Source organism: Pristiophorus japonicus, chromosome 22 (assembly GCF_044704955.1).
Source record: "Pristiophorus japonicus isolate sPriJap1 chromosome 22, sPriJap1.hap1, whole genome shotgun sequence".
NCBI classification, from domain to species: Eukaryota; Metazoa; Chordata; class Chondrichthyes; family Pristiophoridae; genus Pristiophorus; species Pristiophorus japonicus.
In genome coordinates this window covers 35,944,821-35,972,459 of record NC_091998.1, presented here as the reverse complement: position 1 = coordinate 35,972,459, position 27,639 = coordinate 35,944,821, and the positions used below count along the sequence as shown (strand labels likewise).

The 27,639-nt window shown below is 50.1% G+C and overlaps 1 protein-coding gene across 5 annotated transcripts in view; it reads left to right on the top strand.

The window, feature by feature from the left end:
• LOC139234949 (leucine-rich repeat-containing protein 20-like) overlaps window positions 1-27,639 on the top strand; it is a 36,594-nt gene that overhangs the window by 3,972 nt on the left and 4,983 nt on the right. For 2 of the 5 annotated variants that reach the window (XM_070865930.1, XM_070865929.1), the window contains exons 2-5: window positions 1,567-1,621; window positions 3,285-3,396; window positions 22,394-22,543; window positions 25,611-25,778. In XM_070865930.1, coding sequence (XP_070722031.1) covers window positions 3,327-3,396; window positions 22,394-22,543; window positions 25,611-25,778 — 388 coding nt within the window. In that variant the 5' untranslated portion in view covers window positions 1,567-1,621; window positions 3,285-3,326. Of the gene's footprint in view, window positions 1-1,566; window positions 1,622-3,284; window positions 3,397-21,950; window positions 22,302-22,393; window positions 22,544-25,610; window positions 25,779-27,639 lie in introns of those variants that run through there. The other 3 variants (XM_070865928.1, XM_070865927.1, XM_070865926.1) reach the window with 2 other exon arrangements.

Here is a 27,639-nt window from a genome sequence, read left to right as displayed (position 1 = left end):
TGCATTTATATAGCGCCTTTCATGTCCCAAACGCTCTACAAACAATGAAGTACATTTGAAGTGTAGTCACTGTTGTAATGTAGGAAATGCAGCAGATAATTTGTGCACAGCAAGCTCCCACAACAGCAGTGAGATACATGACCAGGTAATCTGTTTTAGTGATGTTGGTTGAGGGATAAATATTGGCCCCGGGACACCGGGGATAACTCCCCTGCTCTTCAAAATAGTGCCGTGGGATCTTTTACGCCCACTTGAGAGAGCAGACGGAGCCTCAGTTTAACGTCTCATCCGTATGACAGCACCTCCGACACTGGAGTGTCAGCCTAGATTTATGTGCTCAAGTCCCTGGAGTGGGACATGAACCCACAACCTTCTGACTCCGAGGTGAGAGTGCTGCCCACTGAGCCACAGCTGGCACCGTAAACAATAATAACCTATATATAGCAGTCGTGGTGAATTCAGAGATCCTGCTGTGCCACATTCTCTGAGGAAGTGACAACCCAAGTAGACTGTAGAAAGCCCAACAATGTGTGATACTCAGACTTCTAAAGGCATTGGGCAGAGGAGCAGTTTGGAGCGTGAGGCAGGAGCTGCAGGCAAATCAAAAAGTGCTAGCAACCGCAGCAGCAGAATCAACAACCCGGAGGTCGGGAGCGGAGAGGAGAGGACAGACGAGGCACGGAGGAGCGGAGGTCGGGACTGGCGAGGAGCAGAGGTCGGGAGCGGCGAGGAGCGGAGGTTGGAAGCGGAGAGGAGAGGATGATCGAGGCGCGGAGGGATCGGAGCCCAGAGGCAGAGCAGCGTGGACAAGACCAATGAAAGGCGCAGCACGAGCCAATAACGAGGCTGTGAGGTCGTGAAGCTCACATTGCACACTATGAATTCCACGTAGAGAGAGGTCCTGTGGGAAGGAGGAAGGGAGGAGGACAGTAGGGGTATGTTTGAGTGTGTGTACGTATTGGCACATGCGGCAGAGCCTGGTCTCAAGTCTTCTCGGACCCCCTTTGCCACTGGACCAAGACCTCGCTCCGTCAAGCCCGTGTGGAGGCTGGTGTGCAACGGCCACCCCACGTTAAAAGAATTCATGCACAGGCATCTTCCACCGTTTAAAATGAGTTCACCTGAGAACTCATTGTTCGTGGGGAAGCAAGTCATCCTGGCCCCCGAGGCACTGCCTGCGATGATGCTTGGGCGGAGTTCACAGGCCGGAATGTGCGGTCATTGACAGAGCAAAGGCATTCGCCACTGGCCCGAAGAAAGTTGCACACAAAGGTTTCGCAATCTCTGTGGCGAGAAGTTTGCTTTTTTTGATGTTCAGTTGATTGCAGCGCTCTGTACTGGGAATCCCGAGTGTGAGATGCCGTGTCGCCTACAAGCTGTCTGAACACATTGCAGAATTCGACAGACACGGAGCGGGGAAATGAGAACCTGCTTTTATCCTGACTTTTAAAAAATGTTAGAGAGCGAAACAAAGATTGTGGCTGTCACATGGGGATAAGGAAGAATCTGAAATATCATGAACAAATTTTTTTTTAAATCGCTTTAAAATTAAAATTTGTTTTCCAGGGCCATAACCTTTGTTTAGCAGTCAAAACCCCAATCCAACAAGGCTGAACACGGGGTATGTAACAGCGATATTACTGCGGGAAAGCCCAAGTTTTCATCAGTTTCATTGAATTCACTGATTGTCGACTATGGGGGGTGGCGGGCACGGGGGGGGGGGGGGTGGTGGTGTCGGGCAGCGGGGGGCACGGGGTGGGGGGCACAGGGGTGTGTCAAAGGGCACGGGGGGGTGTTGGGGTGCATGGAGAGTAGGCGGGGGCACGGGGGATGGGCACGGGGAAGGGGTCACGGGAGAGGGGGGCATGGGGGAGGGGGGCACAGCGGGAAAGGGACACCGAGGCGGGGGGCACGGGGGCGGGGGTCATGGGAGGGGGGCAGGGGGCATGGGGGCAGGGGACACGGGGGCAGGGGGCACAGTACAGTGCAGCCAGTGTCGGAGCAGTGAATGACTGACTGCAACGTCAGGATTTCTGCGTTTAGATGCCAAACGCTGTTAGTTCGTCGTTATAACCCATCGATAAATCTGGCCCAATTAGTTGAGCTCTAAGCTGTGGGGATCTGTGTGGAATGGATAAGACATTGGTTGAAAGGTAGAGACCCACAAGGACCTGTTGGAGGAGTTGTGTCCGGGTGGGGGAAGGACTGAGTGGCCAGCCTCAGGGCTCGGGGCTGGGAACACTGCTGCTTCTAATTTATATCAATGGCGAATCTAGAAACCCAAATAAAGTGGTCAAATACCGAACTGGGAGGGGCTGTGAAATCAGACAGGGCTGCTCCAAAATAACAGGATGAGCTGGAGAAAATAATATAGGTGGGAAGGACAATAGCAGATGGAATTTAACACAGGCAGGTGGCCATAGTACTGACCACAGGAAGGAGAAATGGACCACACACGGACTCGGGGAATGGTGCAGGATGGGGTCATGAGACCCGGGAGTGACTGACCTGTGCTCTCAGCACTCAAGCCATCATAGGCTGTCCCTCGGAGTCGAGGAAGACTTGCTTCCACTCTTAAAATGAGTTCGTAGGTGACTGAACAGTCCAATATGAGAACCACAGTCCCTGCCACAGGTGGGACATACAGTTGTTGAGGGAAGGGGTGGGTGGGACTGGTTTGCTGCACGCTCCTTCCACTGCCTGCGCTTGATTTCTGCATGCTCTCGGCGATGAGACTCAAGTTGCTCAGCGCCCTCCTGGATGCACTTCCTCCACTTAGGGTGGTCTTTGGCCAGGGACTCCCAGATGTCGGTGGGGATGTTGTACTTTATCAGAGAGGCTTTGAGGGTGTCCTTGGAACGTTTCCTCTGCCCACCTTTGGCTCGCTTGCTGTGAAGGAGTTCCGAGTAGAGCGCTTGCTTTGGGAGTCTCGTGTCTGGCATGCGGACAATGTGGCCTGCCCAGCGGAGCTGATCCAGTGTGGTCAGTGCTTCAATGCTGGGGATGTTGGCTCGACCAATATAAACACTCCCCATGATAGGTGACCACCTGGGCAATGTGGAATGGGGCCCCAGCAAGGTAGAGGGCAGTTTTAAATCCTCTTTAAAATGATGGGGCAGAAGAAAGCAGACAGCGTGTCTCAGTGTAGGTCTGTGCTTGGTGCTGACACTGGATGTCAGACACGGGGAAGTGTTCGATTCCCCAGCACTAATACCCTCATCATGCTCGGCACAAACTTCACCAAAGGGACTCGGTTTGTTAAAGGTTCGGATTTTGTGTTTCAGTTTTGCCGGACGCCCCTTTAACGTTGGTGTGTTGTGGCGACTATGGCGAAAGATGCAGCAAAAGTCGCTCGGATAGTCAACGAGGCTGTGGAAGAGGGCCGGAACACACTGGGTACGTTCCCCTGAGGGAGAGGTGACAGACCTGAGGCCAGGGACACTGGGCAATGGGGCGCTTTCGGTGAGCGGGAGCTGGGGCTGCAACCGCACATTCTGCTCAGGATCCAGGGCTTGAGATCAGTTTCCATTTTACAACTTGTTCATTCTCAAAATGGAAGGGTTAAGATTTTTACATCCATCATCATCTTCATCATAGGCAGTCCCTCGGAATCGAGGAAGACTTGCTTCTACTCATAGCATGAGTTCTTAGGTGGCTGAACAGTCCAATACGGGAATTACAGTCTCTGTCACAGGTGGGACAGACAGTGGTTGGAGGAAAGGGTGGGTGGGGAGTCTGGTTTGCCGCACGCTCCTTCCACTGCCTGCACTTAATTTCTGCATGCTCTCGGCAACGATACTCGAGGTGCTCAGCGCCCTCCCAGATGCATTTCCTCCACTTAGGGCGGTCTTTGGTCAGGCACTCCCAGGTGTCAGTGGGGATGTTGCATTTTATCAAGGAGGCTTTGAGGGTGTCCTTGTAACGTTTTGGCTGCCCACATACAATCACAGAATCATAGAATCATAGAAATTTACAGCACGGAAGGAGGCCATTTCGGCCCATCGTGTCCGCGCTGGCCGACAAAAAGCTATCCAGCCTAATCCCATTTTCCAGCTCTAGGTCCGTAGCCCTGTAGGTTATGGCATTTCAAGTGCACATCCAAGTATTTTTAAATGTAGTGAGGGTTTCTGCCTCTACCACCCTTTCAGGCAGTGAGTTCCAGACCCCCACCACCCTCTGGGTAAAGAAATTTCCCCTCAAATCCCCTCTAAACCTCCCCCCAATTACTTTAAATCTATGCCCCCTGGTTATTGACCCCACTGCTAAGGGAAACAGGTCCTATCCACTCTATCCAGGCCCTTCATCATTTTATACACCTCAATAAGGTCTCCCCTCAGCTTCCTCTGTTCCAAAGAAAACAAACCCAGCAGATCCTTGGAAATCTTTCCTCATAGCTAAAATCCTCCAATCCTGGCAACATCCTTGTAAATCTCCTCTGTACCCTTTCCAGTGCAATCACATCCTTCCTATAATGTGGTGACCAGAACTGCATGCAGTACTCCAGCTGTGGCCTAACCAGTGTTTTATACAGTTCAACCATAACCTCCCTGCTCTTGTATTCTATGCCTCGGCTCATAAAGGCAAGTATTCCGTTTGCCTTCCTAAACACCTGATCTACCTATTGTGGCTAATACCTGGCTAACGGCGGGGCTGTGAGGAGCGCTATGCTCTGGGTGGTTGGAGCAGAGACAGTCCCTGCCATAGAGTGGGAGATCACAGGCCCAGTACTCAGCCTGGGGCAGAGAGAGGGTGATACCCCCGAGGGTGTGACGAGGGGGGCGAATCTGCCTGCAGGTATAGTAGTGTGCCGACTGGTGCCAGCCACAGTGAGCAGCGAGGGTCCCTGCTGTCCCCGGCATGCAATTAAAAGTGAACCTTTTCATATTTAAGTGTAAAATGTCCGATCAAAAAACAAAGCCTTAGTCCTGTGAAGATTTATTCCTTGGGAGGTGGGAATTTGAATTATTGCAGCAACAATTGAAGTTGGAATTTATCATTTAAATTCCACACATTATGGTACCTTAATGGAGGTGTTTGGAAATAGCCTGGGCCAGTTCAATGACCAATTCAAATGGATCCTCTCGTCCTCTCTTCCCCCGACCTCTCATCTCCCTCTCTCTCCTTCTCTCATCCTCTCTTTCCCCTACCTCTACTCTCTCTCTCTCCTTCTCTTTTTCCCCCGACCTCTCCTCTCTCTCTCTCTCTCTCTCTCTCCCTCTCTCGTCCTCTCTTTCCCCATACCTCTCCTCTCTCTCTCGCTCTCTCACCCTCTCTTTCCTCCGACCTCTCCTCTCTCTCCCTCTAATATGTCCTTACTATGCAGTATAAATGCACACGAGGCCCATACAAGAGAGAAGGTCACTCTGTGACCAGTAACCTTTATTAGCCAGCGCTGAAATGCAGAAGATGGGTGGAGCTTCCCCTTTTATACTTGAAAGTCCAGGTTAGGAGTGTCTCCCACAAGTTCACCACCTAGTGATCAGTGTTCTCACAGTGTACAACTTAGGTCAGTTTATACATGGATTACAATGACAGTAGAATACATGACATCACCTCCCCCCCCAAAGTCTTATTGGGATCACAGGTTAAGTCTCTCTGCTGGTTTACGCTCCCTTGCAGAGCACCTGAATTGGGGCTCCGGTTGTTGGGCGCTGGTCTGAGTGTCTGCTATTTGTGGTGCCTCCGGCCTGTCCGGACTGCCCACAGTAACTAGGCTCTCCTCCCTTTGGTTCCGGTGTTCGGTCACCTGTGGTGGAGTGAACTCTACATCGTGTTCTTCCTCTGCTTCTATGGGGTTGCTGAACCTCCTTTTTGTTTGATCAACATGTTTGCGGCAGATTTGTCTATTGGTAAGTTTAACTACCAGAATCCTATTCCCCTCTTTGGCAATCACAGTGCCTGCGAGCCATTTGGGCCCTGTAGCGTAGTTGAGGACAAAGACAGGGTCATTGACATCAATACATCGCGCCCTCGCATTCCCGTCATGGTAGTCACATTGTGACCGGCGCCTGCTCTCAACAATTTCTTGCGTGGTGGGGTGTATAAGAGATAACCTGGTTTTGAGCATCCTTTTCATTAGCAGCTCTGCGGGTGGAACCCCTGTGAGCGAGTGTGGTCGGGATCTCTTGACTAACAGGAGACGTGATAAGCGGCTTTGTAGGGAATCCCCTTGGATCCTGAGCATCCCGTTTGATTATCTGCACTGCTCGTTCCACCTGGCCGTTTGAGGCCGGCTTTAACGGTGCCATTCTGACATGGTTGATACCATTTCCTGCCATGAAGTCCTGGAATTCAATGCTTGTAAAGCACGGGCCATTGTCGCTGACCAAGACGTCCGGTAGACCATGGGCGGCGAACATTGCCCGTAGACTTTCTACCGTGGCAGAGGATGTGCTTGAATTGAGAATGTCACACTCGATCCATTTGGAGTAGGCGTCTACTACAACCAAAAACATTTTTCCCATGAAAGGACCTGCGTAGTCCACATGGATGCGTGACCATGGCTTGGCGATCCAGGACCAGGGGCTAAGGGGAGCTTCCCTGGGTGCATTGCCTAGCTGGGCACACGTGTTGCACCTGCGAAAACAAAGTTCCAGGTCTGCATCTATCCCTGGCCACCAAACGTGTGACCTGGCAATTGCCTTCATCATGACGATGCCCGGGTGCTCATTGTGGAGTTCTCGGATGAACGCCTCTCTGCCCATCTGGGGCATGACTACTCGGTTTCCCCATAGTAGGCAATCGGCCTGAATCGAGAGTTCATCCTTGTGCCTGTGAAATGGTTTAAATTCCTCAGGGCATGCCCCGTACATGGCTGTCCAGTCCCCATTCAGGACACATTTCCTGACTAAAGACAGTAGCTGGTCTCTATTTGTCCAGACTTTGATCTGACGGGCTGTCACGGGTGAGCCTTCGCTTTCGAAAGCTTCAACAGCAGCATGCTCGGTTGCCCCCTTGGTGGTGGCTAGTGGGAGCCTGCTGAGTGCATCGGCGCAGTTTTCAGTGCCCGGTCTGTGCCGAATTGTATAGTCATAGGCGGCTAACGTGAGTGTCCACCTCTGTATGCGGGCCGATGCATTTGCATTTATGGCCTTGTTGTCGGCCAAAAGGGACGTTAGGGGTTTGTGATCTGTCTCCAGCTCAAATTTTCTGCCAAACAGGTACTGGTGCATTTTTTTTTTACTGCATATCACATGCAAGGGCTTCCTTTTCTACCATCCCATAGCCCCTTTCTACCTGGGACAGACTTCTGGAGGCATAAGCTACCGGCTGTAACTGACCCTTGGCATTAACATGCTGCAACACACACCCGACCCGTAGGACGACGCATCGCACGTTAAAACAATTTTCTTACATGTGTCATATGGCGTTAACAGATTGTTGGAGCATAACAAATTGCGAGCTCTGTCAAAAGCCCTTTCCTGGCTGTCCCCCCAGACCCATTCGCGCCCTTTGCGTAGGAGCACGTGTAGCGGCTCTAACAGCGTGCTCAATTTTGGAAGAAAGTTACCAAAATAGTTCAGGAGCCCCAGGAATAAACGCAGCTCCGTCGTGTTACGGGGTCTGGGTGCTCTCTGGATCGCTTCCGTTTTAGATGCAGTAGGTCTGATCCCGTCTGCTGCTACCCTCATCCCCAGAAATTCTACCTCTGGAGCTAGGAAGACGCACTTCGCCTTTTTCAGTCGCAGACCTACCTGGTCCAGTCTGCGTAGCACCTCCTGCAGGTTGTGGAGGTGTTCTTCAGTATCGCAACCCGTGATGAGGATGTCGTCTTGAAAAACCACCGTCCTTGGAATCGACTTCAGGAGACTTTCCATGTTTCGTTGAAAGATCGCGGCAGCCGAGCGAATCCCGAACGGGCATCTGTTGTACTCAAACAACCCCTTGTGTGTCGTGATGGTGGTCAGCTTCTTCGACTCACTCGCCAGCTCCTGGGTCATGTAAGCTGAGGTCAGGTCCAATTTTGAAAAAAGTTTGCCACCGGATAGCGTCGCAAAGAGGTCCTCTGCTCTTGGTAGCGGGTACTGGTCTTGGAGTGACACCCGATTGATGGTGGCCTTGTAATCACCACATATCCTGACCGACGCATCCGCCTTGAGCACCGGCACAATCGGGCTCGCCCAGTCACTGAATTCGACTGGCGAGATGATGCCTTCCCTCAGCAGGCGGTCCAATTCGCCTTCTATCTTTTCCCGCATCATGTACGGCACCGCTCTGGCCTTGTGGTGTACTGGCCTGGTGTCCAGGGTTATGTGAATCACTACCTTGGTCCCCATGAAAGTGCCGATGCTGGGTTGAAATAGTGAGTCAAATTTGTCCAGGACCTGTGAGCATGATATTCGCTCCACAGAAGAAAGTGCATTGACATCGCCCCATTTTCAGTTCATGACAGCAAGCCAATTCCTCGCCAGCAGTGCGGGACCGTCCCCCGGAACAATCCAGAGTGGCAACCTGTTCTCCAAGTCTTTGTCGGTCACGACTACCGTGGCGCTGCCTAGCACCGGAATGATCTCCTTTGTATATGTCCGTAGCTGTGCGTCAATCGGCAATAATTTTGGCCTCCTGGCCTTGGACGTCCACAACTTGTCGAACTGTTTGATACTCATCAGGGACTGGCTGGCCCCCGTGTCTAGTTCCATTGATACTGGGATGCCATTGAGGAGCACTTTCATCGTTTATCAGTGGCGTCCTAGTGCCTCCACACCTCCAACATGAGCCATTGTTGGAAACAAAAGGTCCATTACCAGTCGATCGTCTCTGACTGTCTCTGTAACTGTCCTGAAACGCACCATTGACAGTTGCTGATGGCTCCATTACTGGCCGCATTGTCCCTTGCGATGGCATGAATCGCTGTTCAGCTAGCCATTGTCTCTGTTGAATTCCCCCTTTAGGTTTGACTACATGCTCGGGCATGTCCGATTGCCCCTGTCTGCCTGGAGAACTGTGTGCCGTGTTAACAATGTTGACTCCCTGTCCATTTGCTGCATTTAAACCAAGATTTTTGTCAAACATCATTCTGGTCTCTTGCTCCCCTGAGATAAATGTCTGGGCCATGAAAGCCACCGTTTCCAGGGTCAAGTGTTTGGTCTTAATCAGTTTCCTGAAAACTCCAGCATGCCCGATGCCCTCAATAAAAAAGTCTCGCAGCAGCTCCGCTCTGCACGCATCTGGGAACTTACATAGGCTCGCCAGTCGCCAGAGGTCTGCCACGAAGTCTGGAACGCTTTGCCCTTCTCACTGCCGGTGCGTGTAAAACCGGTGTCTTGCCATGTGCATGCTGCTCGCCGGTTTAAAGTGTTCCCCGATCAACTTACTGAGCTCTTCAAAAGTCTTGTCCGCCGGCTTCTCTGGCGCTAGACGGTCCTTCATCAGGGAGTACGTTCTGGATCCATAAACCGTCAGGAGATGAGCCCTGCGTTTGTCGGCCGAATCCTGTCCCAGCCATTCCTTAGCGACGAAACTTTGCTGTAGTCTCTCAATAAAATCGTCCCAATCATCACCAACATAGTACCTCACGTCTGTGCTGCTAGTGGCCATGCTCGCGTCGTTTAAATCCCAGTTTCTCGTCGCCAATGATATGTCCTTACTATACAGTACAAATGCACACGAGGCCCATACTAGAGAGAAGGTCACTCTGTGACCAGTAACCTTTATTAGCCAGCACTGAAGTGCAGAAGATGGGTGGAGCTTCCCCTTTTATACCTGAAAGTCCAGGTTAGGAGTGTCTCCCACAAGTTCACCACCTAGTGGTCAGTGTTCTCACGGTGTACAACTTAGGTCAGTTTATGCATGGATTACAATGACAGTAGAATACATGACACCCTCTCTCGCCCTCTCTTTCCCCCGACCTCTCCTCCCCTCTCTCCCTCTCTCGCCCTTTCTTTTCCCCTACCTCTCCTCTCTCTCCCTCTCTCGCCCTCTCTTTCCCCTACCTCTCCTCTCTCTCTCTCGCCCTCTCTTTTCCCCTACCTCTCCTCTCTCTCTCTCTCTCGCCCTCTCTTTCCTCCAACCTCTCCTCTCTCACCCTATATTTCCACCTACCTCTCCTCTCTCCCTCTCTCACCCTCTCTCATAAGAACAAAAGAAATAGGAGCAAGAGTCGGCCACCTGGCCCCTCGAGCCTGCTCCGCCATTCAATAAGATCATGGCTGATCTGATCATGGACTCAGCTCCACTTCCCTGCCCGCTCCCCATAACCCTTTATTCCCTTATCGCTCATAAATCTGTCTATCTCTGCCTTAAATATATTCAATGACCATGCTCCACAGCTTTCTGGGGCAGAGAATTCCATAGATTTACAACCCTCTGAGAGAATAAATTCTTCCTCATCTCAGTTTTAAATGTGTGGCCCCTTATCCTGAGACTATGCCCCCTAGTTTTAGTTTCCCCTATGAGTGGAAACATCCTCTCTGCATCCACCTTGTCGAGCCCCCTCATTATCTTATATGTTTCAATAAGATCACCTCTCATTCTTCTGAACTCCAATGTGTATAGGCCCAACCTGCTCAACCTATCTTCATAAGTCAACCCGCTCATCTCCGAATCAACCTAGTGAACCTTCTGAACTGCCTCCAATGCAAGTATATCCTTCCTTAAATACGGAGACCAAAACTGTATGCAGTACTCTAGGTGTGGCCTCACCAATACCCTGTACAGTTGTAGCAGGACTTCTCTGCTTTTATACTCTATCCCCCTTGCAATAAAGGCCAACATTCCATTGGCCTTCCTGATCACTTGCTGTATCTGCATACTTAGTTTTTGTGTTTCATGTACAAGGGCCTCTCTGTACTGCAGCACTTTGCAATTTTTCTTTATTTAAATTATAATTTGCTTTTCTATTTTTTCTGCCAAAGTGGATAACCTCACATTTTCCCACATTATACTCCATCTGCCAAATTTTTGCCCATCCACTTCGCCTGTCTATATCCCTTTGCAGATTTTTTGTGTCCTCCTCACAATTTGCTTTCCCACCCATCATTGTATCATCAGAATAACTTGGCTACATTACACTTGGTCCCTTCATCCAAGTCATTAATAAAGATTGTAAATAGTTGGGGTCCCAGCACCAATCCCTGCGGCACCCCACTAGTTACTGTTTGCCAATGAGAAAATGATCCATTTATCCCAACTCTCTGTTTTCTGTCAATTAGCCAATCCTCTATCCATGCTAATATATTACCCTCAACCCCATGAACTTTTATCTTGTGCAGTAACCTTTTATGTGGCACCTTCTGGAAATCCAAATACACCACATCCACTGGTTCCCCCTTATCCACCCTGCTCGTTACATCCTCAAAGAACTCCAGAAAATTTGTCATAAACATGATTTCCCTTTCATAAAACCATGCTGACTCTGCTTGATTGAATCATGCTTTTCCAAATGTCCCGCTACTGCTTCCTTAATAATGGACTCCAGCATTTTCCCAACGACAGATGTTAGGCTAACTGGTCTATAGTTTCCTGCTTTTTGTCTGCCTCCTTTTTTAAATAGGGGCGTTACATTTGCGGTTTTCCAATCCGCTGGGACTGCCCCAGAATCCAGGGAATTTTGGTAGGTTACAACCAATGCATCCACTATCTCTGCAGCCACTTCTTTTAAGACCCTAGGATGTTAGCCATCAGGTCCAGGGGACTTGTCCGCCTTTAGTCCCATTATTTTACCAAGTACTACTTCATTAGTGATAGTGATTGTATTAAGTTCCTCCCTCCCTATAGCCCCTTGATTATCCACTATTGGGACGTTTTTAGTGTCTTCTACCGTGAAGATCGATACAAAATATTTGTTCAACGTCTCTGCCATTTCCCTGTTCTCCATTATTAAATCCCCAGTCTCATCCTCTAGGGGACCAACATTTACTTTAGCCACTCTTTTCCTTTTTATGTACCTGTAGAAACTCTTACTATCTGTTTTTATATTTCTTGCTCGTTTATTTTCATAATCTATCTTCCCTCTCTTTATCATTTTTTTAGTCGTTCTTTGCTGGCTTTTAAAAGTTTCCCAATCCTCTGGCCTCCCACTAGTCTTGGCCTCTTTGTATGTTTTCAATTTGATACCATCCGTTATTTCCTTAGTTAGCCACGGACAATTATCCCTTCTCTTGGTCTTTCCTTCTCATTGGGATATATTTTTGTTGCGAGTTATGAAATATCTCCTTAAATGTCTGCCACTGTTCATTAACCGTTCCATACTTTAATCTATTTTCCCAGTTCACTTTAGCCAATTCTACCTTCATACCTTTGTAGTCTCCTTTATTTAAGCTTAGGACACTGGTTTGAGAACCAACTTTCTTACCCTCCAACCGAATTTGAAATTCAACCAGGTTATGGTCACTCATTCCTGGAGGATCCTTTACTACGAGATAATTTATTGATCCTGTCTCATTACACAGTACCAGATATAAGATAGCCTGCTCCCTGGTTGGTTCCGCAACGCACTGTTCAAGGAAACTATCCCGGATACACTCTATGAACTCCTCCTCAAGGCTACCCTGGCCAATTTGCTTTGTCCAATCAATATGAAGATTGATCACCCATGATTATTGCCGTTCCTTAATTACAAGCCTCCATTATTTCTTGATTTATACTCTGTCCAACAGTGTAGCTACTGTTAGGGGGCCTATAGACTACACCCACCAGCGACTTTTTCCCTTTATTATTCCTTATCTCCATCCAAACTGATTCAACATCTTGATCTTCTGAGCCAATATCGTTTCTCACTAATGCACTGATCTTATCCTTTATTAATAGTGCTACCCTTTTCCTTTCTGTCTGTCCTTCCAAATTGTCAAATACCTCTGAATATTTAGTTCCCAGTCTTGGTCACCTTGCAACCATGTCTCTGTAATGGCTATCAGATCATACTCATTTGTATCTATTTTGTTCCGAATGCTGCGTGCATTCAGATGCAGAGCTTTTAAATTTGTTTTTTTTGCCATTTTTCCGGCTTTGACCCCACTTTCTGGGCCCAAGTTTCCACATGATTCGCGCCTGATTTTTAGGAGCAACTGGTGGAGAACGGACTATTTTAGAAATCGCAATTCTCCACATTTTTTTTTCTGCAGTTCTAGTTTAGAACAGAATTTTTTCTTCAAAAGGGGGCGTGTCCGGCCACTGACGCCTGATTTGAAAGTTTCCACAGTGAAAATGTACTCCAAACTAAAGTAGAATGGCGCCAGTGAAGATTTTTGTAGAACTGAAAAAACCTGTTCTACACATTAAAAAATCAGGCGCAGGTTACAAATTAGGCGTCCAGAACGAGGTGGGGGGGGGGGGAACTCATTAAATTTGACAATAAATCCTTATTTATACTTCTACAAATATTATACAAATAAATCCAACCTGAATAAACATTTATAAGCTAAGAAAAGATTAAATAAACCATCTTCCTACCTGTGTGAAAGTGCTTCAGCCAGGGAGAATTCTGCAGCGTTCGTGCCGCTGAGCGAGAGAGGGAGGGAGAGAGGGAGAGGGAGAGGGGGGGGAGAGGGAGAGGGGGGTGGAGAGGGAGAGGGAGAGGGGGGGGAGAGGGGGAAGGGGAGGGGGGGGTCGGGGAAGAGAGGGGGGGGTCGGGGAACAGGAGCGGGTGTCGGGTCGGGGGTGGGGAGAGTGGGTGTCGGGTCGGGGGGGTGGGGAGAGCGGGTGTCAGGTCGGGGGTGGGGAGAGTGGGTGTCGGGTCGGGGGGTGGGGAGAGCGGGTGTCGGGTCGGGGGGGTGGGGAGAGCGGGTGTCGGGTCGGGGGGGGGGGAAGAACGGGTGTCGGGCCGGGGGGGGGGAGCGGGTGTCGGGTCGGGGGGGGGAGAGCGGGTGTCGGGTCGGGGGGCGGGAGAGCGGGTGTCGGGTCAGGGGGGGGGGGAGAGCGGGTGTCGGGCCGGGGGGGAGGGAGCGGGTGTCGGGTTGGGGGGGGGAGAGAGAGTGGGTGTCGGGTCTAGGGGGGGGAAGAGAGCGGGTGTCGAGTCGGGGGGAGGGGGGAAGAGCGGGTGTCGGGTCGGGGCGGGGAGCGGGCCTCGGGTCGGGGGGGGGGTGGGGGAGCAGGTGTCGGGTCTCGGTCGGGGCGGGGGGTGGGAGCGGGTGTCGGGTCGGGTCTGGTCGGGGGGTGGGGGGGGGAGCGAGTGTCGGGTCTGGTCGGGGGTGGGGGGGGGGGAGCGGGTGTCGGGTCTGGTCGGGGGGTGGGGGGGGGGAGCGAGTGTCGGGTCTGGTCGGGGGTGGGGGGGGGAGCGAGTGTCGGGTCTGGTCGGGGGGTGGGGGGGGGGGAGCGGGTGTCGGGTCTGGTCGGGGGGTGGGGGGGGGGAGCGAGTGTCGGGTCTGGTCGGGGGTGGGGGGGGGGAGCGAGTGTCGGGTCTGGTCGGGGGGGGGGGGGGATCGAGTGTCGGGTCTGGTCGGGGGGGGGGGGGGGGGATCGAGTGTCGGGTCTGGTCGGGGGCGGGGAGCAGGAGCTGGCCGTGGGAGGAGCCTCATTCACGCAGCCCCAGTGAGGCCATTGGGCCAGGGCTAGGGGCTGCGTGCTTCGGGCCCCTCCCACATAGTTCGGCGCCTGGAGCTACTGCACTTGCGGACCGACTGTAGTGCGCATGTGCAGAGGTCCCGGCACTGTTTTCAGCGCAGGGACCTGACTCCGCCCCCCCCACAGCTCGTGCCGGCTGCGCCGAGTGCCACAGGACCTGTAAGTCGGTGGAGACTACCGAGGATTTTTTTAGGCGCCGTTTTAGGCGCGAAAAATGGGCGCCCAGCTCGGAGGGGCGCCCGCTTTTTTTCTTGTGGAAACTTGGGCCCTCTGATTCACCTTTATGTTTCTACATTTTGTCCCTTCCTGGCACGCTCTGGTTTTCATTTCCCGCTGTGCTACCCTGCTCTATTGCCTTCTCCTTATTCCTTGTCTTTTTACCTACCTACATGTCTTTGTTACCATAGAGCGATATGTGTACGCACTAGGCAACAGAGCATGTCTCCAGTCGTCCTGGTTAACCCTTGCCACTGGACCAAGACCTAGCTCTGTCAAGCTCGTGTGGTGGTTGGTGTGCAACGGTCACCACACGTTAAAAAAATCCACGCAGAGGCATCTTCCACTCTTCAGGATGTAGTTCGGGATCTGGAATATTATGTCCTTCATTGAAACCCCTGTGAACTCATCCCTTTTTTGGTGTGGAAGCAAGTAATCTTTGCTTCGAGGGACTGCCTATGATGATGATGGCCATAGAGACACAGCCCACCCCTACTCCCTACCTCTCCTCTCCCTCTGGGAGCTGGGGTGGGGGTGGGCTGTGTCTCTCTGGTAACAAAGCCATAACTTTGGTGCAGTAGTGACAGAATCCATTGTGCTTGTGGAATGATAGCTCAGTGCCCACATTCTCCATGGTTTAAATAACATTCCCTCCAACTTGTATTATGTACTTTCCCCAATACTGCGCACCGTTTTCTATTTGGTTTTTGTCTCGCAATCTATGGTTTTTGAATTTCCTGTTGATTTTTTACTCACCCTCTGTTGCTGTCTCTTTCCCTTCTCTGCTGCCACTCTCCCCTCCACCGCCCCAAACTGGCCATGTTCCATCAGAGTCTGTTCACTGGAAATAGACGTGTAAAATTATCCGGGTTCTCAGTTCTTGTGACTGCAGCCCAAATCGAGGGGCTAGGTCTATTTTTAGCAAACACAAGTTCATGTTCCAGAAAACCGCTTCCTATTGAGACACCGAGATGAAGGGCTGAGGCCCAGAGCGCAGGACAGGGCCAAGGGTCAGAGCACAGGACAGGGCCAAGGGTCAGAGCGCAGGACAGGGCCAAGGGTCAGAGCGCAGGCCAAGGGTCAGAATGCAGGACAGGGCCAAGGGTCAGAGTTCAGGGGAGATGACGTGATGCAGGGGTGCATGACTAGGCAACTTCCAGTTTGTGTTTATAGTCTGTAAATTCTAGGAACAAAGGAAGAGTTCGAGAAGTAAGGACTTTTAAGATAATGGGAAAGAATGAGTTCGGCTAGGAAATGCTGCTTTGAGTCTTGATCTGAACATAGTACGAGGAGGGGGCAGTGTGTAGAGGGTGGAGCTCTGCGAGGGGGTAGTGTGTAGGGTGGAGCTCCGCGAGGGGGCAGTGTGTGTGGGGTGGAGCTCTGCGAGGGGGCAGTGTGTGTAAGGTGGAGCTCCAGGAGGGGGCAGTATGTGTGGGGTGGAGCTCTGCGAGGGGGCAGTGTGTGGGGCGGAAGGGGAGGGGGCAACGCGTGTGAGGTGGAGCTCCGGGAGGGGATAGCATGTGTGGGGTGGAGCTCTGGGAGGGGGCAGCGTGTGGGGCGGAAGGGGAGGGGACAGCATGTGTTGGGTGGAGCTCCGGGAGGGGGAAGCGTGTGTGGGGTAGAGCTCCGGGAGGGGGAAGCGTGTGTGGGGTGGAGCTCCGGGAGGGGGAAGCGTTTGTGGGGTGGAGCTCTGGGAGGGGCCAGCCTGTGTGGGGTGGAGCTCTGCCAGGGGACAGTGTGTGGGGTGGAGTAATTGATCCAAGAAGAAAGGCAATGTTAGAGCTGTACGAGCCATATTTATTCAAACAGAGACAGGGAAGGTTGCAACAGAGAGAGGCCAGTATTTTCCTCGACTTCACGTGGCGCCTTGGACTGGATTCCACTTGTCAGTTTAGTGTTAGGTCAAAGGTCACCACTCCGAGATTGCCATCCAATCAGGAGCACCACAGCGCCTAGCCATGGGGTTACACGGGTTACACGGCGACATGACCTCAGCCTTGTTTTATTTTTCTCACCATGTTGCACATTGCACATATTTTGAGCCGTCTGATGGCTCAGCTGGTTATTGCAGGAAGCTGATAGGCAGTGTGACGAAGTGCAAAGCTCTCAGAGAGCTGGGACACACATAAGGACATAAGAATTAGGAGCAGAAGTAGACCATTTGGCCCCTCGAGCCTGCTCCGCCATTCAGTGAGATCATGGTTGATCTTCGACTCAACACCACTTTCCTCCACTATCCCTATATCCCTTGATTCACTTAATATCCAAAAATCTATCGATCTTTGTCTTGAATATACTCAAAGACTGAGCCCCCACAGCCCTCTGGGGCAGAGAATTCCAAAGATTCACCACCCTCTGAGTGAAGAAATTTCTCCTCATCTCAGTCCAAAATGGCCGACCCCTTATTCTGAGACTGTCACCCCTGGTCCTAGACTCTCCAGCCAAGGGAAACATCCTTCCTGCATCTACCCTGCCAAGTCCTGTAAGAATTGTATATGTTTCAATGAGATCCCCTCTCATTCTTCTAAACTCTAGAGAATATCGGCCTAGCCTACTTAATCTCTCCTCATAGGACAATCCCCCTATTCCCAGGAGTCAGTCTGGTGAATAAAAACAGAGAATGCTGGAACTCTCAGCAGGTCAGGTGGCCACAGGTCACATGCTGCCTGACCTGTTGACCTTCCCTTTTGTTCTTCCTCCCCTCCCCCTCTCAGCGCTTGTTGAGAATCTGTTCTTTCCGAACACGCTCCAGTTCTGACCGAAGCTCACTGACCCGAAACGTTAACTCTGTTCCTCTCCACAGAAGCTGCCTGACCCGCTGAGATTTCCAGCATCTTCTGTTTTTATTCCAGATTCCAGCATCCGCAGTATTTTGCTCCTGTGTCAGCTAATTCACGGCCACTTCGCTTCTCAGAATGTCCACCTTGAAGAAGTTCTGCTCTTCCCTCAGACGGGATTTCCGTTTGTCTCTTTTACCTTGTTCCTCTTCTTGGCTTTCTGTTTCCCTTCTCGTGTTTGATCCAGTACCTGTCAAGACCTGCTTTCACAGCCACATCTCTTTCCTCAGAAATTGTCTCCGCCTCGGACTTAATCCGCGTGAATTCCAACTAAAATTCCACCCCTCATGTTTTGGATCCACCCAGGATTACAGATATCTCCGAGATATTCAAAGTTCCTCAAACCACTGCTCTTGCCACATCCTGGGATCCACACCCAACGTTATGCGCCACCACACGCACACTCTCGTCCTCTCTCTTCAGCAGCACCGACTCACTCTGTCTCTGAGCTGTCCTGGTCCGCAGTTCCATTTCATCCTTCGCCTCATCCGGCGCTTTAACCAAAAACGTTTCTCCTTCCTTTCAGGTGTAAAGGATCGTAAACTTCAACAACTCTTGGGCACCAACGGCCCTACGGAACCTTCTTCCCCCACACTTCCCTCTGATCCCATCCCTTTTTCCAATCTCACCCCCTGCCGTGTTTTCACTATCCCCTCTGACCTTCCCCTCTTTGACCCTGAACGAGCCTGAGCTTCATCCCCTTATGCCCCCACCTCAATGAATTTCGAGCTTGGCACGATGCTGAGCTCTTTCTCTGCCGCCTTCGCCTCCGTGCCCACTTCTTCGGCCAGGAGTCTTCCCCCCCCCCCCGCACAGCTGACCCTTTCTCCCGCTTTCAGAGTCCTCGCTCTGCCTGGACCCCTCTCCCTGGCCCCTTACCCTCTCTAGACCTCTTCATTGCAAACTGCCGACGGGACATCGGCCATCTCAATTTCTCTGCTCCCCTCGCTCACTCCAACCTCCCTCCCTCTGAACTTGCAGCACTCCGCTCACTCAGATCCAACCCCAACCTTGTCATCACACCCGCTGACCAGGGTGGTGCTGTTGTTGTTTGGCGATCCGACCTCTACCTTGCAGAGGCTGATCACTAACTCTCTGACACCTCCTCCTACCTCCCCCTGGACCATGACCCCACCACTGAACATCAAGGCATCATTTCCCAGACCATCACTGACCTCATCTCCTCTGGGGATCTTCCCTCCATAGCCACCAACCTCATAGTTCCCCAACCCCGCTCAGCCCGCTTCTACCTCCTTCCCAAGATCCACAAACAGGACTGCCCCGGTAGACCCATCGTTTCAGCCTGTTCTTGCCCCACAGAACTTATTCCTTCCTATCTCGACTCTTTTTTCTTCCCTTGTCCATTCTCTTCCCACCTACATCCGCGACTCCTCCAACGCCCTCCATCACTTTAACAGTTTCTAGTTTTCCGGCCCCAACAGTCTCCTTTTCACCATGGATGTTCGCATGGGTCCTAGCTATGCCTGCCTTTTCGTGGGATATGTGGAACATTCTTTGTTCCAGTCCTACTCGGGTCCCCTCCCTCACCTCTTTTTCCGGTACATTGATGACTGTATCGGTGCCTTTCCTGCTCTCACCCTGAACTAGAAAATTTCATTCACTTTGCATCCAATGTCCACCCTTCCCTCACCTTCACATGGTCCATCTCCGACTCTTCCCTTCACTTCCTCGACTTCTCCGTCTCCATCTCTGGGTATAGGCTTTCGACCAGTATCCACTATAAGCCCACTGACTCCCACAGCTACCTGGACTGCACTTCCTCCCAACCCACATCCTGTAAGGACTCCATTCCATTCTCCCAGTTTCTCCGTCACCGTCGCATCTGCTCTGATGACGCCACCTTTCACACTAGTGCCTCGGACATGTCTTCCTTTTTCCTCAACAGAGGACTCCCCTCCGCCGTGGTTAACATGGCCCTCGACCGTGTCCGTTCTATTTCCCGCACCTCTGCTCTCACCCCTTCTCCTCCCTCTCAGAACCACCCTTGTCCTCACCTTTCACCCCACCAGCCTCCACGTCCAACGGATCATCCTCCGCCATTTCCGCCACCTTCAGCGTGATCCCACCACCAATCACATCTTCCCCTCCCCTCCCCTCTCCGCGACACCCTGGTCCATTCCTCAGTCACCCCCAGCACCCCTCCCCTTCCCATGGCACCTTCCTGTGCAAGCCTCCTTCAGAGCTGTAAAATTCTATTTTCCATTCCTGATCCATTGCTGAGTCTGTTCGAGAGACTGGAGGGATGCAGTGGTTGATCTCAGCACCCCTGGGTGTACGAGAGGATTTCTGCTGCTGATCCAGTGACCTCTCTGGAAGTGGATATCGGATGGGACTAGGATCAGTCTCAGTTGTAATGTCTTCCTACAGCTGAATAGCCTGCTAACGTGGAGAAAGGCCACATGGGTGGGTAGCTGGGCATAGACAGCATCCTTGGAACCGTATCCAGCAAGAACACGAACCCTTCAAGGGAAGAAAAGGCGAAATAATTGACAGAAAAAATATGGAGTGGTTTGAAAAGCTTGTGGCAGGTTTCATGTTATTTCAGTGCAGTGGCCTCACACAAGAGTTTACGAGTCCTGATACTGATCCGTGCTTGGCTCTGAATCATTCTCCACACTGCACAACAACTGCCATGCCTGACATTTGTGTAACAAGATGAGAAAGCAATCCCAGCTGCCTTGCACTGTAAATAATACTCAGTGATAACCTCAAGTGTGAAGAGTGGGACCAATTCGGAAATCTCCTCATAATGAAGGAATGGCGGAGATACTGAATGAGAACTTTGCCTCAAATTTCGCAGACAAGTGGGGTAGTGGGAATGAAAGTGTACAAGTGCACGTAAACTCTGCTGTCCGTATCTTAACTCGCACCAAGTCCCGTTCACCCATCACCTCTGTGCTCACTGACCAACAATGGCTCCCAGTCTGGCAACGCCTCGATTTTTAAATCTTCATCCATGTTTTCAAAACTATTGCCTCATTTCTCCCTATCTCTGTAATCTCCTCCGGCCTTACAAGTCTTCAAGATCTCTGCGCTCCTCCAATTTTGGCAACTTGAGTATCCCTGATTTTAATCGTTCCATCATTGGCGGCCGTGCCTTCAACTGCCAAGGCCCTAAGCTCTGGAATTCCCTCCCTAAACCTCTCCGCCTCTCTACCTCTATCCTCCTTAAAACCTACTTCTTCTTCCCTATATCTCCTTATGTGGCTCAGTAACGCTCCTGTGAAGCGTCTCAGGATGTTTTACTACGTTAAAGACATTGTATAAATGCAAGTTGTTGTTGAGGAGTTGGAGCAATTAGACAGGGTAACTGTAGATAAGGAAGTAGTGCTGAGGAAATAGGTGGAGCCCAAAGTGGAAACGGCCCCGGGACTTGGAATGCTGAGGGAAGTCGGAGAGGGAATAGCAGAGGCTCTGACCACAAACATCAAACATCCTTCAATATGGAACACATGCCAGGGACTGGAGGCATGTAATATATGTTCAAAAAGGGACAGAGATAAACCAGGTAACTACAGACCAGTCAGCCTAACATCAGTAGTTGCCTTAGTACAGGGTAACATTAATATTCAGCCAGAAAGATATGGGTTAATTAGGGACAGCCAGCATGGATATGTAAAAGGCAATTCGTGTCTGACTAATTTAGTACAGTTCTTTGAGGAAATAACAAGAGTATATGAAAAATAGAATTGGAGTGGATGTTGTGTATATGGATTTTGAAAAGGGATGTGATGAGGTACCGAAGAGGAGGCTCGATGATTCCAGGGAATAGACAGCATGAGTGAGAAATTGGTTAAAGGATAGAAAACAGAGAGTCGTGGTTAATGGATGTTTTTTAGATGGGAGTGATGTAAACAATCCCCCAGGGACATTCTTGGGACCACTGGTCTTCTCAATATATACACAATCTAAATGTGTGTTTGGGAGCACAATGTCAAAATACATAGATGACAAAAAAATAGAGTGCGCGTGTAAATGTGAAGAGGATTGTGAGTGGCTTCAGGAGTACGGAGAGGTCAGATTGGGCAGAGAGATGTTATAATAAATTGAATTCAGAGAAAAGTGACGTGATACAGTTCAGGAGGAACAATAAAAAGAGGAAATACAGACTATAATGACACTAAGGAGTACAAGAGCAAAGAGACTTGGGGTACAGAAATACAAATCTAAATATGGGAGCACAAATTGAGCAAGCACATGGGATCCAAGGTTTATAAATAGGGGTATGAAATCAGAGAGGCAATGTTAAAATTATACAATCGCTGGCGGGCCACATTTCAAGTGTTGTTTCCCGTTCTGGGTGCCCCAAGTTAGGAAGAATGTCAAGGCCATGGGCAATAAATAAGGAGGCTTGAGTTATAGGGAGAGAGACAAAGGCACTTTGTATTAGAACAGAGATTAAGAGATTTGCTCAAGGTGTTCAAAATGATTTAGGGTTTTGGTAAGGTAAGTAGGGAAGAACTATTTCCACTGGTGAGTGAGTCAGTAACTGGTGAGAATATATAACGATCTTCACCAATAGCATGAAGAGAAAGATGAGGAGAATCTATTTCAAGAAAGCGTTGTTAGCACATGGAACGACTGGCCAGAAACCTCGGGGCACTCGAACCAAAATAGCTTGCACAGGAGAAGTGGATAAATATTTGGAAAAGAGCACAAGTAACAGTCCATGGGGAAAGGACACAGGAATGGGACAAAGGAGAGAGCTCTGTCAGAGAGAGGGCACAGGTATGATGGGCTGAATGATCTCTGTGCTGTAAAATTCTTCTATTCTTTGTTTTCTCTCTGACAATATTAATTTGTTATTTTCCTTTCCCCAGACCTGTCGAACTGCAAACTAACCACTTTTCCAGTTGCCCTCTTCAAAGTTATGAGGGATGCGGTGGCGAACATTCACTTCATTTCACTGGAAAACAATGAGCTGAAATCCATAAGCGGTGAATTTATGACCAACTTTAGCCAGCTCCGGGGTAAGGGTCTCCAGGTTATCTGTGTTAAGAATGATTCACGGAGAGCCAGCTCCGGGGTAAGGGTCCCCAGGTTACCTGTGTTAGGAATGATTCACGGAGAGCCAGCTCCGGGGTAAGGGTCCCCAGGTTACCTGTGTTGGGAGTGATTCACGGAGAGCCAGCTCCGGGGTAAGGGTCCCCAGGTTACCTGTGTTGGGAGTGATTCCCAGAAGGCCAGCCAGTCGGCACTGGGCAGAGTTATTGTTCCTTCCCTGCCAACAGCGACTGCATTCATTTGACAATGTTGCTCTTTAATTGTCAGTGTGTGTTTCTAAGATTATAAATCAGATTTTAACAACAGTTCACACCAAGCATGTTCTGGGCGTGTGGTGGTTCTGTTACTGGACGAATGATTCAGGGAGCAGGAGTTCAAATCCCACCATGGCAGTTTGAGAATTTGCATTCAGTTTTGAAAAAGTAACCAGGCTTGAATAAAAATGACCAGTGGGATTGTCGTAAAAACCCAACGGGTTCGTTTATGTTCGTTAGGGAAGGAAATCTGCCGTCGTTACCCAGTCTGGGCCTATACGTGACTCCAGTCCCACACCAATGTGGTTGACTCTTAACTGCCCGCTGAAGATACTCAGTTGTATCGCCACCTTCTCAGGGCAACTAGGGCTGGGCGATAAATGCCAGCCTTGCCAGCAATGCCCACATTCCGAGAATGAATTTTGTTTTAGGCATAATTAAATCCGCCCCCCCCCCCCTGAAGATGGTGACTGCCAAGTTCCTCCAGCAGCCCCTCCGTGTCTCACCCATGGGGCCAGTCTTCATGGTAGAGCTGAGCCAGTGAGATGGGACACATACTCGGCCATACGCTGCCTCCGCAAAATCCTACAAACCCATTGGCAGGATAGGCGCACCAACATCAGCGTTCTTGCTCAGGCCAACATCCCCAGCATCGAAGCACAGACCACGTTCAATCAGCTCCGATGGACGGGCCACATTGTCCACATGCCTGATACAAGACTCCGGAAGCAAGCACTCTACTCGGAGCTATGTCACGGCAAGCGAGTTCCACAAGGGCAGAGAAAATGCTTCAAGGACATCCTCAAAGCCTCCTTGAAAATATGTAACAACCTCACCAGCTCCTGGGAATCCCTGGCTCAAGACGGCTCAAAGTGGAGGAGGAGCATCCGAGAAGGCGTCGAACATTTCGAGTCTCTTGGCCGGGAGCACGCGGAAGCCAAGTACAAACAGCGGAGGAGCGTACAATAACCCAAGCACCCACCCACCCTTCCCTCCAACCACCGTCTGCCCCAGCTGTGACAGAGACTGTAGATCCCGCATTGGTCTCATCCGTCACCTTAGAACTCATGTTAGTATGGAAGCAAGTCATCCTCGACTCCAAGGGACTGCCCAAGAAGGAGAAGATACTCAGCCATGCATCATCACCCCAAGCTTGAATCTATCGTCCTCTAATATTCACTCACAGCACAGGATCACTGGAGTGTGACCATTGACAGATTGTCACCTCAGGCACTGTGCTGCAATTACTAATGTGAGATCAGTTAATGCAGCACAGATTCAATCCAGATCCTGCTGGTCTGTGTCCCAGTACCACAGTGGGGTCGCGCTTATCCCCTAAACCATCGGGACACCTGTGTCGATTTTTTTAATTGGTTGAATTTTAAAAGGGTCCCGATGGCAAGGCCCCCCTCTGTGATGTATTGCTTGAATTGTGGTGATGTTTGGAAAAATTGGTTTGAAAAGGAGTTATGTTTTGGGGTTTCACTCCCATAGGCATCTCCTCGCTCCCTGTGACCCACAGTGTGCCGTAACCCTCCCAGTATCTAGATAAAAGTCGCAGACAGAAACCCCTCTGTACCATTCGACTCCTGGGTGCAAAAAGGAACCTCCATTTTGGTAGCATCTTTCCCAACCTCAGGACGTCCCAAAGCGCTTTACAGCCAATGAAGTACTTTAAAGTGTAGTCACTGTTGTAATGTGGGAAATACGGCAGCCGAGTTGTACACAGCAAGCTCCCACAAACAGCAATGTGATAATGAGTAGATAATCTGTTTTAGTTAGTGATGTTGTGAATGTATGTGGAAGAATCGTGAAAGTGTTAATAAAATGGTTCTAGGAATCAATAAGAAAATAAGAAAAGACAGACTTAGTTTCCAGTGAGAAAGTAGTGGGCAAAGTAGCTTGTGTGACCATCACTGATAAACAAGGGTTTATGGCCATGACTTGATAGGGTGCACATCTGCTTCGCGTGATTAAGCTAAGTTATCCTAGCACGTAGGAGGTCTTGGTGTCCCTGAGCAATTCTGCTTGTTGCAATTCCGCTTGTAAAAGCATAAAATGTTCTAAAGATAAACAGGCTATCAATTCATGAAGCCCTAGTAGCACACTGTGATTGATAGAGCGGGCCATACCTCCTGCGGTTTGTAAGAATAAAAGGATGTGTCTGTGAGGATAGGCAGACCTTTTGTCTGCTTGCCCCGGAATCTGTAGACTCTGTGCTGCCGGTTTGGCAACAGGTCCGAAGCCACTTCAATAAAGACGTAAAGATTGAAGGTGTCTGACTCGATTATTGTCGAATGCAGCTGACCATCCGAACTAGGACTTAACAATGTTGGTTGGGGTATAAATATTGGCCAGGACACCGGGGATAGATGCCCTGCTTTTCTTTGAATAGTGCCGTGAGACTTTCTACATTCACCTAAGTGAGCAGAGTCCCAGCAGTGCTATCATTGACCCTTGAACTCTCCCTAAATAGTTGAATCCCCATCATTTCTGGGATGTGGGCCAAAGGACGAGTGGAAGCCCTGCCGAGGATTGGTAGCATTCTGCAATTTATAGCCTCCAGTGCCTGTATTCTGGGGTCGCTACATCACAAGCAAAGCCATGTTCTGTCCTGGGTTTTAACCCCACATGAAGCCAATACCATGATCGATAAAAATGCTTCATTTTTGTCACAGGGAGCCTTCGTCTTCGGGGAAGGTTTTGCTAAATTTACTGCTTGTCTTTAGAGAGGACTGCTTTTGTGCATTACTGTCTTTCAACAACTCTTTCTCCTCAGAATTAAACCTCGCCGGCAATGACCTGAAACGGCTCCCTGACGAAGTCAAGACTTTGGCGCACTTGACAACCATAAACCTGGCAAGGAATAAGTTCTCTGTCTTCCCACAGCAACTGACTGAGATAACAACACTGGAAAGGATTAATCTGGAGGCGAATGAGATTGCCGGTGAGTATTTTAGTCCAATGGGTGGTAGACCCTGGATTTCCTGGCAGTACCGGCACTTCCCCTCCGAGAAACAGCCAGCTCCCTCAGCTATGGCCAGTATTTCGAGATGGTCACTGGTACCTCGAGGTGGTACCCCACCCCCTTTCTCTCCATCTACCCCTCTGTTTCAATCTTGCATTACTTGATTTGTCTCACCGAGTTAGGCACTAGATTGAAAAATAAGACCTCAAGGTGGTAATCTCCGGGTTGCTTTCGGTGTCATGCACTGGGCAGGTTAAGAAGAGTAAGGTTAGGACTGTCCGTGCGTGGCTGCAGGGTTAGTAGAGGATGGAAGGATTATATTCGGGTATTGTGGCACGTTCTGGAACAAGGGAAGGCTGTTCTGAGGGGAGGGCTTTTGAATGAAAATGGCACCAATGTACAGAAGGTGAATGGAGTGGCAGGGGCTTGGTGGGGGGTGGGGGGGGAGGAGTCTAGATTTGGAACTAGAGAAATAAAGTGGGAAATAAAACTATTGGAATGGAAGAAGGCTTAATAGTGAAATAGTACTAACAAATGAAAAAGGGAAAGAGGCTGTGAGATAGTGTGATAAAAACACTGGGGTAGAAGGGCAAGGAAATGGAGTTAGGATTAATTGGTATGTACGTGAATGACCAAGCATTCAAATCAAAATTGGAGAATTAGAAGCATCACTAATTATAGGGGAATATGATCCAGGACATAATAGAATTGTTACCAACATTGAAGCCCATGGGATTAAAGGGACAGTGGCTGTGTGGGTATGAAATTGGCTAAGGGACAGGAAAGCATCATCGTAGGCAGTCCCTCAGAATCGAGGAAGACTTGCTTCCACTCTAAAAATGAGTTCTCAGGTGACTGTACAGTCCAATACAGGAATTAGTCTCTGTCACAGGTGGGACAGACAGTGGTTGAAGGAAAGGGTGGGTGAGAAATCTGGTTTGCCGCACGCTCCTTCCGCTGCCTGCGCTAGTTTTCTGCATGCTCTCGGCGACGAGACTCGAGGTGCTCAGCGCCCTCCCGGATGCTCTTCCTCCACTTAGGGCGGTCTTTGGCCAGGGACTCCCAGGTGTCAGTGGGGATGTTGCATTTTATCAGGGAGGCTTTGAGGGTGTCCTTGAAATGTTTCCTCTGCCCACCTGGGGCTCGCTTGCCATGTAGGAGTTCCGAGTAGAGCGCTTGCTTTGGGAGTCTTGTGTCAAGCATGCGAACAATGTGGCCCTCCCAACGGAGCTGGTCGAGTGTGTTCAGAGTTTGGACAGGAAAGCAGATGAACGGTTGTTTTTCAGACTGGAGGGAAGTGTACAGTGGTGTCACCCAAGGGTCAGTATTGGGACCAAAGCTTCTTTTTGGTATATATTAATGACTGGGACTTGGGTTTAGGGGGCATAATTTCAAATTTTGCAGATGACACAAAGCTTGGAACTGTAATAAACCGTGAGGAGGATAATAGCAGATTTCAGAAGTGCACAGACAGGCTGGTGACATGGGCAGATATGTGGCAAGTGCAGTTTAATGCAGAGAAGTGTGAAGTGCTGCATTTTGGAATGCAAAATGAGGAGAGGCAGTATACATTAAATGGGCACCACAGTTTAGGATAAATGTCAAACTGCAGAGGAGATTTACCAGAGGAATGGTACCAGCGATGAGGGAATTCAATTATATGGATTCACTAGAGAAGCTGGGATTGTTCTCCTTAGAGCAGAGAAGGTTAAGGGGAGATTTCATACAGGTGTTCAAAATCATGAGGGGTTTTTGATAGAGTAGATGGAGAGATACTGTTTCCAGTGGCAGGAGGGTCGGTAACCAGAGGACACAGGTTTAAGATAACTGGCAAAAAAAT